General features: G+C 32.6%; 1 protein-coding gene across 1 annotated transcript in view; it reads left to right on the top strand.

The window, feature by feature from the left end:
* LOC108905152 (phospholipase B1, membrane-associated-like) overlaps window positions 1-16,551 on the top strand; it is a 35,954-nt gene that overhangs the window by 7,772 nt on the left and 11,631 nt on the right. The window contains exons 2-4 of the mRNA XM_018707930.2: window positions 2,087-2,334; window positions 7,903-8,116; window positions 13,441-13,667. Of these exons, the coding sequence (XP_018563446.1) occupies window positions 2,137-2,334; window positions 7,903-8,116; window positions 13,441-13,667 (639 nt within the window). The 5' untranslated portion in view covers window positions 2,087-2,136. The remainder of the gene's footprint in view (window positions 1-2,086; window positions 2,335-7,902; window positions 8,117-13,440; window positions 13,668-16,551) is intronic.

Here is a 16,551-nt window from a genome sequence, read left to right as displayed (position 1 = left end):
GTCGATAAGAATTAAGACATTTGACATAGCTATGCATATTTTGTTGAGGACCACAAGTTATTCAAATTTGCCCTATTTTTGCATCTTACCCAAATTCGACAGATTGTCCACCATTTAGTGGACACTGTTTACATTCAAGGCTATTCATTTTATTTGTTAACTCTTATTACTTTGTTAATATATCAGTAACTATTTGAAAATTTTATATTCAGTTACAATTAAACTGTATATGTACAATGTGTTTCATTTAATGCCGTACACCTCCGTATTTAGGATGGCGTTGGCCGATTTTCAAAATTCTTTTTTTATGTGGTAGTACTCAAAAAACGCCTATATTATATTTTTTGACATGTGATCTTTTCTACGGCCTACTATCATTAAAAAGACCCACAGAAATTAAAAAACACATTAGGCATTTTTTTAAGAAAGAAATGGATGGCATTTTCGATTTGATCACACCTCAAAACCCTAAATACAAAGTTTGCTTTTACAGGGTGTTCACAAAATAGGTGCAAACTTCGAAAAATTTTACTTATCGCAGAGCGTCCTGTATTAACAGTGGAAAATATTTTCAAGATATTTTTTCCTGATTTTTATTAACCGAAAGTATATATCCATGCTGTTTCATTGATTTCACTCATACAGGGTGCTCACAATAGGACAGTCAAATTATATATTTTTTTATTATACCAGAAATGAGTTTCACAACGAAATAATATTTAAATATTACTGTTTTCTATTAGTCCACCATCATTTGACGTGTACTGTTCAATTCGTCTCATCTTATTTCTAATAACTCTCCTGAACTGTGGTGGTGTTATTTGTCGACATGCTTGTCTATTACATAAATCTTCTCTGTTCTGGGGCCTTGTATTATCTTTTTCACACATCGCCATAAAAAGAAATCAAGAGGCTTCAAGTTTGGAGCTCTTGACGGCCACTCAACTAACGGTCTGTTGCGACCTATCCACTTTCTCGGAAAATACTCATTCAACCAATGAGGTACTATTACCGCTTATGAATAGGTGCCCCATATAATTGATGGTAGAGGTTATGTCTTACATGAAGAGGAAATGCATGTATTGAATCCCAGAAATCATTATTTAAAAAATCATGGTGGAATAATATAAAATAGTAAGATTTAAATATTATTTTATATTTAAATATTATTTTATATTATCGGTTAATAAAGTTATGAAAACACACATTCAAAATATTTTCCATCGTTAATACAGCACACTCTGCAATGAGTGAAATCGAAGTTTGCACCTATTTTGTGAACACCCTGTAAAAAGCTATATAGCGGTAAAATATATAATAATGAAACTTTGTAATTAGGGTTTTGAGGTGTGATCAAATCGAAAATGCTATCCATTTCTTTCTTAAAAAAATGCCTAATATGTTTTTTTAATTTTTGAGGGTCCTTTCTTAATAATAGTAGGCCGTAGAAAAGATCATATGTCAAAAAATATAATATCAAAAAGTAGGCCTTTTTGAGTACTACCACACAAAAAAAAATTTTTGGAAATCGGCCAACGCCATCCTTAATACGGAGGTGTTCCGACTTTAAGCAAAACACACTGTATGTAAGAAAGGACTCGACTTTTCACTTAAAACAACATTTTGTTTTTACACTTTTGCTCTTTTCATTTGTTTTATGACATACAATTGCAATACAAATTACAATTCCTTTTTTTCTACAAAAATAACAGCCGTAGTTGCTTTTTTGAATCATTCCACAAAAACAGACAAAAAAATCCGCTATTCGGATAGCAAATTAAATTTGATGGGTTGTATAGTATATAACTTTTTAACGAATTACATTCAGGTAATGTTAAGTTATAAAAAAGTAAAACTAATTCTTTCATTGTATTCAGTTTTTGTAAAAAGGTAATTTCAAATGACTTTTGTGCATTCACTTCAAAGATTTTAAAGATTTTATATTTTATTGTCATCGCATATTTTTCCCAAAGCAATAGAAAATGTAACAATGAATTAAAAGTAATGGTCACCAAAAACTTTATTTTAGTATATAGTCTTATAAGATGAAAACAAATTATGCACCTTGGGAAATTTTATTTTTCAGTCTAGCATCTTTTGAAGCATCCATAAAGGTTACATGTGGGTGGGTTAACGATGCGATCCGAGATAGGTTTAGTCACGTTCCTGGTATTTACTTCTCACGTGCAAGCCTCTGCACAAGCAATAAAAGAAGAGAGAAGTGTCTTGGAGGATTTCCTTCCCCTTTTTAGAGTATTCAAAAAAGCTTCAAGCGATGCAATGCGAAGAATTGTAGAACATCCACAAAATCGAAGATTGCTTAAACGAAAAAATGTACGTATGGAAAATTCTGTACCTACTTACATATTATAGAACAAAATCTTAAAGTATAGTCGGGTATGCAGTCAAAGCCAAATTGAATGTGTACTCTTTTTTATTACTCAAGCTTTCGGAATAATTTATTCCTTCTTCAATAATTAATAACAACAAAATATTAATAATTTAAATAGAATGAGCATCATTTTCAAAAGATGAATAAAAAAATTATTTCTTTAGAAGCAGAGATTTTTTTTGTGCAAAATGGTATGTCACAAATTTTTGACTAACATCGAATAGTGCAGCAGCAGTAGCAAGTTACATCACAGTATTTTTTTGCATTCTTTAAACAATAATTGTTTCGATTTTCAAAATTTGCATGTTTATAATTTCGATTTATCTTATGTACCTATCAATATCTCTGTTTCATCCATTAATTTTTTTATAAAATTCGGTTGTTTCTTCTTTCGCAGGATTTTTTTTACATATATGAGCGTTCAAATAAAAACGTGGTCGAAGTTGGCTCTGACACATTGGACGTAGGGAGTAGCTTATAGCGACCAACTTAACCTCATTTCTCAACGAGCTGTATAGCAGCTGTCAGTTTCAATAACGTTAATGACTATATAACTTTATTTTAAAGAATAATCGTGATAACAATAACAAACAATTAAAGGAGCTGCGGAAAGTGTCCCCCTCCTTGTTATAACAATAAATTAAAGCAGCTGCTGAAAGTGTCCCCCTCCTTGTTCCAAGCACTTTTCACACCTGTTCCTCAAAGAATTAAAGACATTTTCTAAGATGCTCGGGGTATTGTTAATTTCACGAATCTTGTCTATAAGTCGAGCCTGCAGATGGTTTAAATCAGGAATAGGCAGTTCAAAAATAGTGTTTTTAAGGTAAGGCCACAAAAAGAAATCACACGGCGTAATATCACATGACCTCGGTGGAAATTCATGTTCAGCATTGAGACTTATTAGTCGATTTTGGAAAACTTCCCTCAACATATTCATCGTCTCGCCTGCCGTATGTGCCCTTGCGCCATCTTGTTGAAAGTAAAAGTTTGTAATTTCGTTTTCTTCCAGCTGGTTAACAAAAGGAGCGATAATTTCTTCTCTATACCTTTGCGCAGTAAGAGTACCATTAAAAAAAATAGGTCCATAAATCCTCCTTCGATTGAGAGCACACCAAACTCCAATTTTTTGAGCGTGTAGAGGGCCCTCGACAAAAAAGTTATCTGGTTTTTCAGAAGACCACATTCTCATATTCTGTGAGTTTACGTAACCACTTAAATGAAACCAGGCTTCATCAGAAAAAAAGGTGATATTATGAAGTTCACCGTAGTTGTTTAAAAACCATTCACAAAATACAGCCCGTCGCGGAAAATCAACTTCATGAAGTTCTTGCTGACAAGTTAAACGATAGGAGAACAAACGCAAATCTTTTTTTAACACTGTGTGGCAGGTACCGACTGATACTCCCACCATTTGTGATAAAACACGTACAGAAGTTCTTGGCGCATTTTCCATTATTTGTTGGACATTTTCTTTTAATTCTTCAGTCCGCTTTTTAGGTCGGCCGCTTCCTTCTTTTCTTGTTACACTGCCCGTTTCACGAAAAACATTAACACAACGCTGAACTGCACTTTGAAAAATTTTGTACTCAACAACGCCGGGAAATTGATTTTGAAATTCTATGAAACATTCCTCAATAGAATACTTCCATATTCCATCAATCTTGCGTCCATTTCTAAAGTAGGACTCTATGATAAACACTTTTTGTTCTTTAGAAAACACCATTATATAAAAATATTTTGCAAATATTTGGGCGACCCTTTTCGTGATCCCGGAGTCAGCCACTCCCATTTTAATATTTTATTCTATTCTCTACGATAAATTAAATATTGCTACGTGTGGGGGTTTAGACGTATGCTCAGCTACAAAGATGGAAGGTTGGGAGAGAAAGAAAAACAGATGGGTGTAACAAATCATCTCTTAACTTCCATATGTCTTGGAGGATTACAAATAAAATGTTATCTATAAAAATATTATAAGCCGGCAGATCTCAAAATAGGGCCGTCTTTCCCAAAGAAGTCACACTCAGAACTAACGACTCTGAGTATCCAGTGTTCAGTTCCGATATACAAGAACGACTCACTTCTTCGATTGCACCAATATCCCTCGATCTCAATTATTTTTCATACCCTACTTAATTTATAAAAACGGGAAGGAAAGTGGTGCAAGTTGCTTTAGCCTTAGTCATTAAGGTCGAGAAAGAAGCAGACCCAATTTAAATGCTCATTTTGCTTATAGTGCAGGTATATATTATATTACACAACTAATAAGCAGGACAAATTTACATGATTAAATTGTTTCATATTTATAATTAGGATATATTACGAAGATAATCTGCTTCTCCCTCCAAAATAGATCTTATAATCGTGACAGTATCACCGGTGTGAAGGCAGCAGCCAAAGTTAGCAGCTAATTTTCCCGAACTTAGCCGAACTTGCCACGAAGTCAAAGAAGTAAGAACAGTAGGGAACGACTAAATTGTACGCGTCAAAAGTAGTGTGATTTCTGATAAATCACTAAAACATGACAAGTTCGATTACAATATTGAAAATTATGTGTAATTATATCAAGATTATTAAATGAATATTAAATTTGTTTTACTATAATTAATTTACATAAAACCAAATTAAAGAGTTTTCTCTAAAAATTTAAAGCATGTGATATTTAAATAATACTAATGATTTTTAGATTTCTAGTCGCTACTAAAATAATTAGGGTGGTTACTAACCGTTCAAAAGTATCATCAAACATTTTGTGCCATGCGGCTTCCTTAAAATTTTGCATAGACATCTACTTTAATATGAATTAGTAATTTTTGGGATGTCCGGCTCGCTAACGAAATTTATTGAAGTATCTTTAATATCAACCTTCTGAAGGGCATCAAACATAAAAGATGAATAATTTTTGCGTTCAGATTCGCTAACCAATATTTTTTCCTCAATAATTAATTATAAAAGTGTCAAATTTAATATTTACTAATGACTTTTAGGTAGTTCGTTCACTGAAGAAAAATTTTTGAAGGTAGTTAATAATAACCATTCGAACATCCTATAATATCTTGGCTCGCAGTCATACGATTCGTTTTAAATTTCAGGAGGAGATGAAATTTAATGTATTCTAATGATTTTTTCTCGACTAACAGTCATACCATTCGCTTCAAATTTCAGGAAGAGGTCAAATTTAATATATTCTTATGATTTTTTGATGCCTCCTTCGCTGACAAATTTTTCTAATACCTCGACTCACAGTCATACGATTCGCTTCAAATATCAGGGGGAGATCAAATTTAATGTATTCTAATGATTTTTTGATGTCTCGTTCGCTGATAATTTTTTTTGGGGGTAGTTGATATTAACCTTTAGAAACACTTATTCTAAAATCTCGACTCACAGTCATACGATTCGGTTCAAATTTCAGGAGATCAAATTTAATGTATTCTAATGATTTTTTTGGGGGGTAGTTGATAATAACCTTTAGAAACACTTATTCTAATATCTCGACTCACAGTCATATGATTCGCTTCAAATTTCAGGAGATCAAATTTAATGTATTCTAATTATTTTTTGATGTCTCGTTCACTGACAATTTTTTTGGGGGTAGTTGACATTAACCCTTAGAAATACTTATTCTAATATCTCGACTCACAGTCATACGATTCGCTTCAAATTTGTCAGCGAACGAGACATCAAAAAATCATTAGAATACATTAAATTTGATCTCCCCCTGAAATTTGAAGCGAATCGTATGACTGTGAGTCAAGATATTAGCATAAGTGTGTTTAAGGTTTAATGACAACTACCCCCCAAAAAATTTGTCAGCGAACGAGACATCAAAAAATCATTAGAGTACATTAAATTTGATCTCCTCCTGAAATTTGAAGCGAATCGTATGACTGTAAGTGGAGATATTAGAATAAGTGTTTCTAAGGGTTAATATCAACTACTCCCAAAAAAATTTGTCAGCGAATGAAACATCAAAAAATCATTAGAATACATTAAATTTGATCTCCCCCTGAAATTTGAAGCGAATCGTATGACTGTGAGTCGACATATTAGAATAAGTGTTTCTAAGGGTTAATGTCAGCTACCCCCAAAAAAATTTGTCACCGAACGAGACATCAAGAAATCATTAGAATACATTAAATTTGATCTCCCTCTGAAATTTGAAGCGAATCGTATGACTGTGAGTCGAGATATTAGCATAAGTGTGTCTAAGGTTTAATGACAACTACCCCCCAAAAAATTTGTCAGCGAACGAGACATCAAAAAATCATTAGAATACATTAAATTTGATCTTCTCCTGAAATTTGAAGCGAATTGTATGACTGTGAGTCGAGATGTTAGAATAAGTGTTTCTAAGAGTTAATGTCAACTACCCCCAAAAAAATTTGTCAGCGAACGAGACAACAAAAAATAAAGAGAATACATTAAATTTGATCTCCTCCTGAAATTTGAAGCGAATCGTATGACTGTGAGTCGAGAAAAAATCATTAGAATACATTAAATTTCATCTCCTCCTGAAATTTGAAACGAATCGTATGACTGCGAGCCAAAATATTATAGGATGTTCGAATGGTTATTACTAACTACTTTCCAAAATTTTTCTTCAGTGAACGAACTACCTAAAAGTCATTAGTAAATATTAAATTTGACACTTTTATAATTAATTATTGAGGAAAAAATATTGGTTAGCGAATCTGAAACGCAAAAATTATTCATCTATTATGTTTGATGCCCTTCAGAAGGTTGATATTAAAATTACTTCAATAAATTTCGTTAGCGAGCCGGACATCCCAAAAATTACTAATTCATATTAAAGTAGATGTCTATGCAAAATTTTAAGGAGGCCGTATGGAACAAAATGTTTGAAAATACTTTTGAAGGGTTAGTAACCACCCTAATTATTTTAGTAGCGAATAGAAATCTAAAAATCATTAGTATTATTTAAATATCACATGCTTTAAATTTTTAGAGAAAACTCTTTAATTTGGTTTTATGTAAATTAATTATAGTAAAACAAATTTAATATTCATTTAATAATCTTGATATAATTATACATAATTTTCAATATTGTAATCGAACTTGTCATGTTTTAGTGATTTATCAGAAATCACACTACTTTTGACGCGCACAATTTAGTCGTTCCCTACTGTTCTTACTTCTTTGACTTCGTGACGAGTTCGGCTAAGTTCGGGAAAAGTAGCTGCTAACTTTGGCTGCTGCCTTCACACCGGTCACTGATTGAGCCCTGAAATGCGTAAATCAAAAAGAAAGACCACTTGATGTAGCACGAGAAAATGATAGCAGCAGTCTAATTGTATGTTTAAACTAATTTAAAATTTTGAATAATCGATTTTTAAGGACTCTAAGATACATTAGTATTGAAATTAAGACGTACAATTTTTCTCGTGTACTATAAAATATTAAATAGACAAGATGCGGTTAATGGATTAATGGATTAACTAACCCAGATATTTGTAGGAGACTCAATATATTTGCTAATTTTATTTCAGAAAAGTCTAGTACTTTCTAATGATATGACGTTTCCATGTGATTTAAACACAGTCAGTCGAAGTCCAGAAGTTCCCAAAACTGCCCATGAAGTACGTCCCGGTGATATAGACGTAATAGGTGCCCTTGGTGACAGTTTATCAGCAGGATTCGGTGCGTCGGCAAACACTTTACCTGAAGTACTCTCGGAGGATAGAGGAAGGTCATTCTCAATTGGTAAAACAAATACTATTAGACAAAGCACTACAAATTTTCTATTCATTACAATTATGCAGGGTGTTTGATTAAGAATGAGCCTAATACGATATTAGTAAGGTCAAGACGATTGAACTAAACACATTTTTTCTTGTAACTGAATGTCAAATGTTTCGAATTTTGTCAATATATCGAAAACTATTGCAGTTATCAAGTTGAAACAGATAAGAGAAATGTGTTTTTGGCTGAAAATTTCAAAAATTTTTGTTTACTTATCGGTAGTTAGTTATATGAGGAATAACGAAGGTGCAGTGCGCAAGTTCTCATATACTCCAAAAAATAATTTCTTGTCAATATGAAGTACTCGTGAAGATTTGTCATCCATTAAATTTCGCATTACTAACAATTGGAAACAGCCTTAAGTTTCTCGACTCAATATCATGTTTTTTTCGTCTTGTCTCGTTCTTTACATAATGACAATAAAATCAGGTTGACAACATACAGCATATCCATTTCGAAAAATTTGTTTATTAAATGCGTTTTAAAACGTACAGAATGGACCAGACCTTACAATAAGTCGAAACGTTTAGTAGCATTTTCTATTCTTTTAAACTCCACCACTAAGTTAATATAAGCCGTAGCTATAAAGTATCTGATGAATCTGTTAGCTTTTTTCTAAATTTAAGGCCCTATATCTTGATATCTTCAAGATTTAATAAAATGAAATAAAAAATATTCTTAAATTTAGACTAGGAAAACATTCCTGCATATCTGATACATTCATGTGAAACATCCTGTATCAATTTAAATTTATCATGGAAATTTTGAACCTTTTATTTAATATTAAAATATATTTATTTTCTTGGGTATTGGGTAAATTTAAATTTATTTAAACGTGTCATCTTTACAAATTACTAAATTGTACCAAAACGACAAAAGCTGTGCTCGTTTTCTGGTATTTGCACGTATTTTTGTAATAACGGTGGGTTTCCGGAAATAAGTTTATAAATGCCACTATTTTTACTTCCTCTATAATTTTCGTGATTAAAATATTCGAGACCCCCTGTATGTAATTGTATGTAATTTTGTAAACTTTATTACGGTTGATTTCGAGAAAATCTCATTTATGATTAAACATTGAATATCTTGGGATATCGTGAGATATGGAAAAAAGAGTGTTCCACATGGGTTTCTGTTGTTTAAAGAAAACTCATATGCATGCCTGCCCAACTAATAAATAATGGTCTTTTGTTTCGTATGAAACGAATGACACATTACTAAAGCCAGTTGATAGTAGGGCAAGAACATAAAAACGCCTGTATAAGAAATCTATCTCATATACCTAGTTAAACTCTATACAAGGTGTCCCGAAATTCATTCAACGAAATTTGGTCATAGATTATTAAGACAAATTTAGGGGACCCGTATTTTTTCTTTTTGCCAAATGGCTCCCTCTTTCGGAGTTACAGCCCTCTGAAATCTGCCCCTAAGAAGTCTTTTTTACTAAATTTGGTACCCAGGAGTCTTATGACGTGGAATCTCACAGTGCTACGCTTTTTGGCGAGAAACCCCCTTAAAACCCTTTTTCGTGGGCCCCCTTGTCTTTGGAACCAGAAAAATTTGGTCGCAAATTTGACTTTTTTTTAATTATTAGTTAGCTAGAAACCATTGAATTTATGTCTCTTGTCAATATTTGTTTCGTAAAACGCAATGTTTTTGAGGAAAATTTGACATTTTTCTCGAGAACATTGCGTTTTACGAAAAAAGTATAAAGTGATACAAAGTTTCTAAATTTAATGGCTTTCTAGTGGACTGATAATTTTTAAGAAATTTAAATATGCGACCAAATTTTTTTGGCTCCAAAAACAAGGGGGCACACGAAAAATTGTCTTAAAGGGGTTCCCCGCCAAAAAACGTAGCACCATCAGATTCCACATGTCATAAAATCCCTGTGTACCAAATTTAGTGATTCTCGTACAGCAGGGCGCTGAGACATAAAAAAAGATTATTCTTCGGGCGGACTTCAGGGGGCTGTAACTCCGAAAGAGGGGGCCAGTTGGCAAAAATAAGAAAGACTGGTCACCTAAATTTGTCTTAAGAATCTGTGGCCAAATGTTGTTGTATGAATTTCAGGACACCTGTAGATAAGAATTAGATGTCAGAATATGTATAAAAGGAAATTATGTTACCTACTGTAAAACGATAATGTCGTTTATGTTAAGTACCTACAATTCTACATACAATATTTCTCATTTTTTTCTAATATTTTAAGAGAACAACCTAACTTGCAGGGAATCTATAAAGTACCTAGTTTTCATGTTAAAAGGAAAGGGCCAAAATTTTTTAACAGAAACCAATAACCTAAAAGAATAGCTCAATTTATTTACATAAGAAATTATTTAAAAATAATTGTTAACTACAAGTAGGTATACAAAGAAATCCAAATTAACATCAAAGAAATAAATAATTTATAAAATCATAGAGTTAAATAATTGCAAACATATATGTAAAATGGGTTGCCTATACTTTAGGTGTTCTAGTCTATTTGCAGAAAAATGATGTACGAGCCCAGGCTCATAATAGTTCGGCCGGCCAACGTTTTTAATTAAGTACTTGAATAAATTATAAATTCTACCAAAATGATGAAAGATTTCCTTAAAACTACCTCACTCGTAATAAAGGATAGACTATCAATTTGCTAAATTTAATCACTTTTGACAAAATTCAAATTGAGGAAAACATAATTAACAAAAATGCAATCCAACCAATGGGTCATTATAGTTCGGCCACTTATCATATCTGCCATGAAACTGATATACTTCATCAAAACAAAACACATACTGAATAATTCAACAAAATATCTGCCATTATTAGTTTTACCCACGTTTTGCTTCAGATTTAACGTAAAAAGGTGGTGGTAAACCTCTAAGTAAAGATTTACGAGTTTCTATTATAAAAGCCCATGAGAAAGGTATTTCGACCCGCCGAATATCAGTTTCTCATTCAATTCCGCGTTCTACAGTGCAGGATATTATTAATTTATACAGAAGAAGCAGCGGAGTCGACCAAAAAGTCAAAACCGACCGACCATCTACAATTACAGAAGCAAATAAAAGAGCTTTACGCAGAATAGAAAAACAAATCGGTGGTCCAATACTAAAGAAATAACTGCACTATGGAGGGACAGTATAGCAAAGTCTAATTCAATGTCCACAACGAAAAGAACTACTTATTCGAAAAATAGGATTCAAGTTTTACAAGGTAACTTTTTATCTTTTTTTTCTTGTTTAAATTCTTGGCAATTTTTTATTTTTTCCAATAGGCAAAAGAAAAACCTCTATTAACAAAACTTCAGAGGAGAAACAGGTTAAAATGGGCACGAGAACATAAGAACTGGACGAATCAACAACGGCACAGCGTAATTTGGAGCGATGAGTCAAAATTTGACGTTTGTGTAGGTGACACACGAAAACGGGTTTTGCGTACACCTTCAGAGGCCTATCATATCGATTGTTTAGTCAAAAAAGTAAAGTTTCCAGCATCTGTTATGGTCTAGGGTTGCATGTTTGGTAGGGGTGTTGGTAAACTGCATTTTGTTGATGGAATTGTTAACGCGCAGAAGTACATAGATATTCTGGAAGAGAGTCTGTTACCATCTATTGTGTAACCATTAGTCGATATATGTATTGAATAAAATGTTCATTTTTGTAACTAAAAAGTTTATATTTTACTGTAGTTAAAAGAATTTTCAGAAATATTTCGTTATTTCTGCATAATTCATAGATTATTAATATTATATTATTCAACGAGCGTATAATGATGGGTATTATTCACGAGGTGAAGTTTACGGCCACGAGCCGCAGGCGAGTGGCCTAAATCACCGAGTGGATAATAGCCATTATACGGGAGTAGAATACTATACTTTATCCACGACTACTAAATATTTTTGTTGAAGTTTTTTTTGAAATGTTTCGAAAAACATGGTATGTTAAGAAACAGATATACGACTCGCACAAATGAAGTCGCTGATGGCTCAGTGTAGATGCTCTTTCCCTTCCAACCGCGGGTCCCGGGTTCGAATCCGGTCTAGGAAAATTCACTTTTTTAATTTTTTTTTTATATGTACAGCACTGAATTGAAAATATTTAGTGGTTTACACGATAAAATTTTAAAAACGGATTGTTTGTAGCAGAACAATATAATATTATAGCTAAATCAAGGAAGCATCTGACAGTAGTGATTAATGACTCATTAATCACTGCCGTGATTAATGGGTATTAATAAGGCCGAGCAAACAGACGTATAATGGGTACATTATACAATAGTCGTGGATAAAGTATTTAATTGAAAACGTTGGCCGGCCGAACTATTTTGAGCCTGGGCTCGTAGGTACTGTCGTTAACTTCCATAAGCCTACCATTTATGAAAGATAAGACAGAACAGCTGTAGATAAAATAAAAACGAAATCTTAAAGACTGGACTGAACGACAGTTACAAGTTGCCTAGGCCAGAAAAGTATAATATTATTTTGAGATGGTAAATTATGAATAGAAATAAATATTTTTTATAATAAAAAAAAACATTTTGAATATATCAACTGTTTTTTTTTTGCTAAATTTGCAATTGAGCCTATGTCTCTGTAGTCATTAACATTATATAGTGGTAGGTTAGTCTAAGTTATAAAAAATGTTTAATTTAGCTGCCAATTTAGAATACTCCCAAATAATCGGCTGTCCGTCACCGGTAGCCGTAGCAAAAAATTGAGATAAATTTTTCTCTGGAATGGGGCATTTTAGCTATATACAACAATGTTTCTTTTTGCAGTAAATAAAATGATGATTTTTAAAATATTCCATCCATTTTCTTCATAATTTCTAGCTACATAAAAAAATATAACAAGAACAAGAATATAAGAAGATTGTTAAAGATATTCTTAACTCCCTTTGATTTTAGTCAAAACAATAGTTTATATTCACATTTAGCTACTCCAGAAACTCCTTCTTATGAAATTATATTAAAATATCTTTAGATAATAATTTTCTTTGAGGTCGATAACATTTTAAGAAAGCAAAATTAATGTAACTTGTTCGATCGATCGATTTATTTTCACCTAAGGAAACTACTCTCAGAGTAAGGCCCATTCGCAACCGGACACCCTGTATACAGAAACTCATTTGTTAGGCCTATAGATCTTTAAATTAAAATTGATCGTTTAATCAGTCAAATTTTGATATAACTAATTACTAGGCTATGACAGATTGTATTAATGTATATTATGCTTTACGATTTTAATCAAAAACGCATAAAATGAATATTAAGCAAAACTTAATAATTATAAATTTTAGGTGGACAAGAAACTTGGAGAACATCGCTTACATTACCTAATATATTAAAAATGTTCAATCCAAACCTCATTGGATATTCTTTAAGAACATCAATAACCCTAGACGAAGAATCTCAATTTAATGTAGCTGAAGGAGGTGCCATTTCAGAAAATATGCCATACATGACTAAAGAGCTAGTGAAAAGGATAAAATCGGATCCTAGAGTAAATTTAGAAAGGGATTGGAAAGTAAGAAAAACTTACAAGTAGTATAATCTATTTTGTAATAATTTCATTGCTAATAAAGAGTGTCCCAAAGGTAATGCAGAATTTGAATTGTGCACCATTTCCATTCCGAAGACATGGCAGTATTGTGCAGGGTCACATGTAGTAAACACGTTGCGGTTAGACAAAATGGAGAGCATGTAGCTGAGACTGTGCGAATTTTAGAAGGAACGTCCCGAATGAAACAACTGCGAAAAGATTAGTTACCAAATTTGAATTTCATTTGATGTGAACAAATAGGTTCGGTTGAAAACAACAAAAAAAAAGGTCGACTTCGTACTGGCGGTTCAGTTGAAAATATTGCTACGGTGAGTGACAGTAACAGTGAAACTTCAAACATTTCAAAAAGCACAATACAGCGGATTCTAACAAAAGATCTGAATTCAGCCAAGCCGGGAATTGAAACCAGACGACCATTTAATGCGTCGGACATTCGTTGGTTGGATGTTGGAGAATTAACAACTAGACGGTGATTTTGTTAAGAAAATCATCTTTAGCGACGAGCGCATTTCTATTTTACAAAGTAGGTATGTGAACAAGCGAAACTGTCGAATTTGGGGCAGGGACAATCCTCGAGTCATTCAAGAACGACCCCTGCATATTCAAAAGTTCTTTGGTCCTTTCTTTTTTGTAATGAATCACTCATTGATTGTATAGAGCTCTGTTTTGTTTAACGGCAACGTGTCTACTACAACATGCGACCCTGTACAATGCTGCCAACTCTTCGGAATGAAAATGGAGCAAATTCAAATCCTTCGTTACTTTTGGGACTCCCTTTTTAAAAATATACCTATATTCGAATATATATTACATATATGAGTAGTGTAACCGTCAAACAATTGCTAGATACCTACAAGGTGTTCAGATTTTATCCGAAACGTCTATACCAAATTTTAGTGCGTCATATGATTTAATTGATTATTTTTTATAAATACAAGGTTGTCTTAATGCAGAACCAAGTGTTGTAATGATGGTACTGCTATAACACTACGATGAGGCCTGTATGAATGCGCAAAAAATATAGAAAGGCGATAGTTGGAAATGGCTTACCGCTATTGTGTCTTATCTTCTTGTTGAAGGGCCTTTCTGAAAGTCTTGAATTTGATAGCAGCTTCTCTAAATGCTCATGGATCACAGTAAAACGGCAAGGACGCAGTCTCTTGTGTCTTTATACGCAGTCTTATTGATAATGTGTACACTAATACAAAAAACCATTTCCAATAAAAAATTCGCGTGGCCTTTATATTTGAAATGAATTAAAAATTAAAAATAAACAGTGGAATTATAATAATTATTTATTGTATAAGTGTTTTAAGTAGCACTTTGTCCACGCAAGATTGTTTACGAGAGAACGTAGTTCGAGCATTTTGTATTCTTAAGTGGATAAAAGGCAATTAAAACACAAATGCAATACATCGTTTTATCCACAATCACATCACAATCATATTTGTGGAGTCGAGATTATTGGAATTTAATAAGAAAATATTCGCACCACTTGATATTTGTTTATTTCCTACTAGTACTCAATGAAACGCGGTAGGTTTTGTTATACCTACTGGTTGCTATAGTATTATAGGTTTATCTTTTTCATTATTCTACTAGTGCAATAAACTTTTATTCCAGTGGATAAAATATCACATTAGACGGTTCCTATGTGTGGATAAAAGTCCGATTATAAAGTGATTGCGGATAAATTAGGGAAGGCTATAAGTTAATGAAACATGAGATCCATACAAAAGAATGCTGTCGTAAGCAGTACCGTACCGTAAAAAAATTCTCAAAATTATCATAGCAGGATTAAAATATATATGATATATTTACTAATTGACGTGTTTTAGCGTTTTTGTGAAAACGCAACACAAAATAAAATACGAATATTTAATATTTAATAATATATAATATTTTATAATATTTAATATTTATGAGGAGACCAAAGTTGAAAAAATATAAATTTTTGTATTTTTGAACAATAACTTATTGGCAATTGTCGAATAGCCTTCATCAGTGAAGATCGGTCAAATCAAAGCAAGAAATAGCGAAAACTTTCCAAATCAAGTTATTAACACTATCAAACAATAATGATTTTAAGACTTTTTCGGATCGTGCTTTTATTTAAAGTATCATGCTTTTTGGAATGTTATGCTGTGGCCAGTGTACATTTACAGACTTATAATACACTACCTTAACCTTACCTATGAAACTTTAACCTGACCTTGTTGTTTTCGGACTAGGCTCTTAAGGGGCCACACCCCGTGTCCGAATCTGCATGCCTTGACATTATTTTCAGTTCTTGTTGTTCGTCCTGAGACTGTTCCGTAGGCAACCGCTCCTCAGACAACAGTGATCCTCCAAGACATTTTGTAGTGGCTTCTGCAAGTGGTCGCTTTCGATGCTTCTAAATATTTCTCTGTTGTTTACTGTTGGCATCTTCAGTGGTTACTATGCTGTAAGCTGTAACTGATAGTGACCAGGTATATATGCCACAGTATAACAACCCGAAAAAAACATAATACCTTAAATAAATATTATGCAAATTTCGTAAAATGGTGGTAGTTGCATTCAGTGTAAAATTCTCCCTTAAATTTGATATATGAATAAAAATGCATTTTCAATTTCACACAAGATTACTAGGAAAAATATAAAAGCATACACTCATCATTTTTTTAGTCGAACTTTTGCTTGCGCGAAAATTTGTCTAAGACTTTGTCTTGACTGTAAATATATTTTAATTTTATGAATTACGATTCATTAAGAAGATTTAATGAATTATCCAACTTTCATTGTCGGTTTTTCAAAATAACTCCCAAAAATATCAAACTTTTTCAAGAAAAACTGATTGACGCTATAC

This window comes from Anoplophora glabripennis, unplaced genomic scaffold (genome assembly GCF_000390285.2).
Source record: "Anoplophora glabripennis isolate ALB-LARVAE unplaced genomic scaffold, Agla_2.0 scaffold264, whole genome shotgun sequence".
Classification (NCBI taxonomy): domain Eukaryota; kingdom Metazoa; phylum Arthropoda; class Insecta; order Coleoptera; family Cerambycidae; genus Anoplophora; species Anoplophora glabripennis.
The sequence above is the reverse complement of the archived record's forward strand: the minus strand, read 5'-3'. Positions and strand labels throughout refer to the sequence as shown.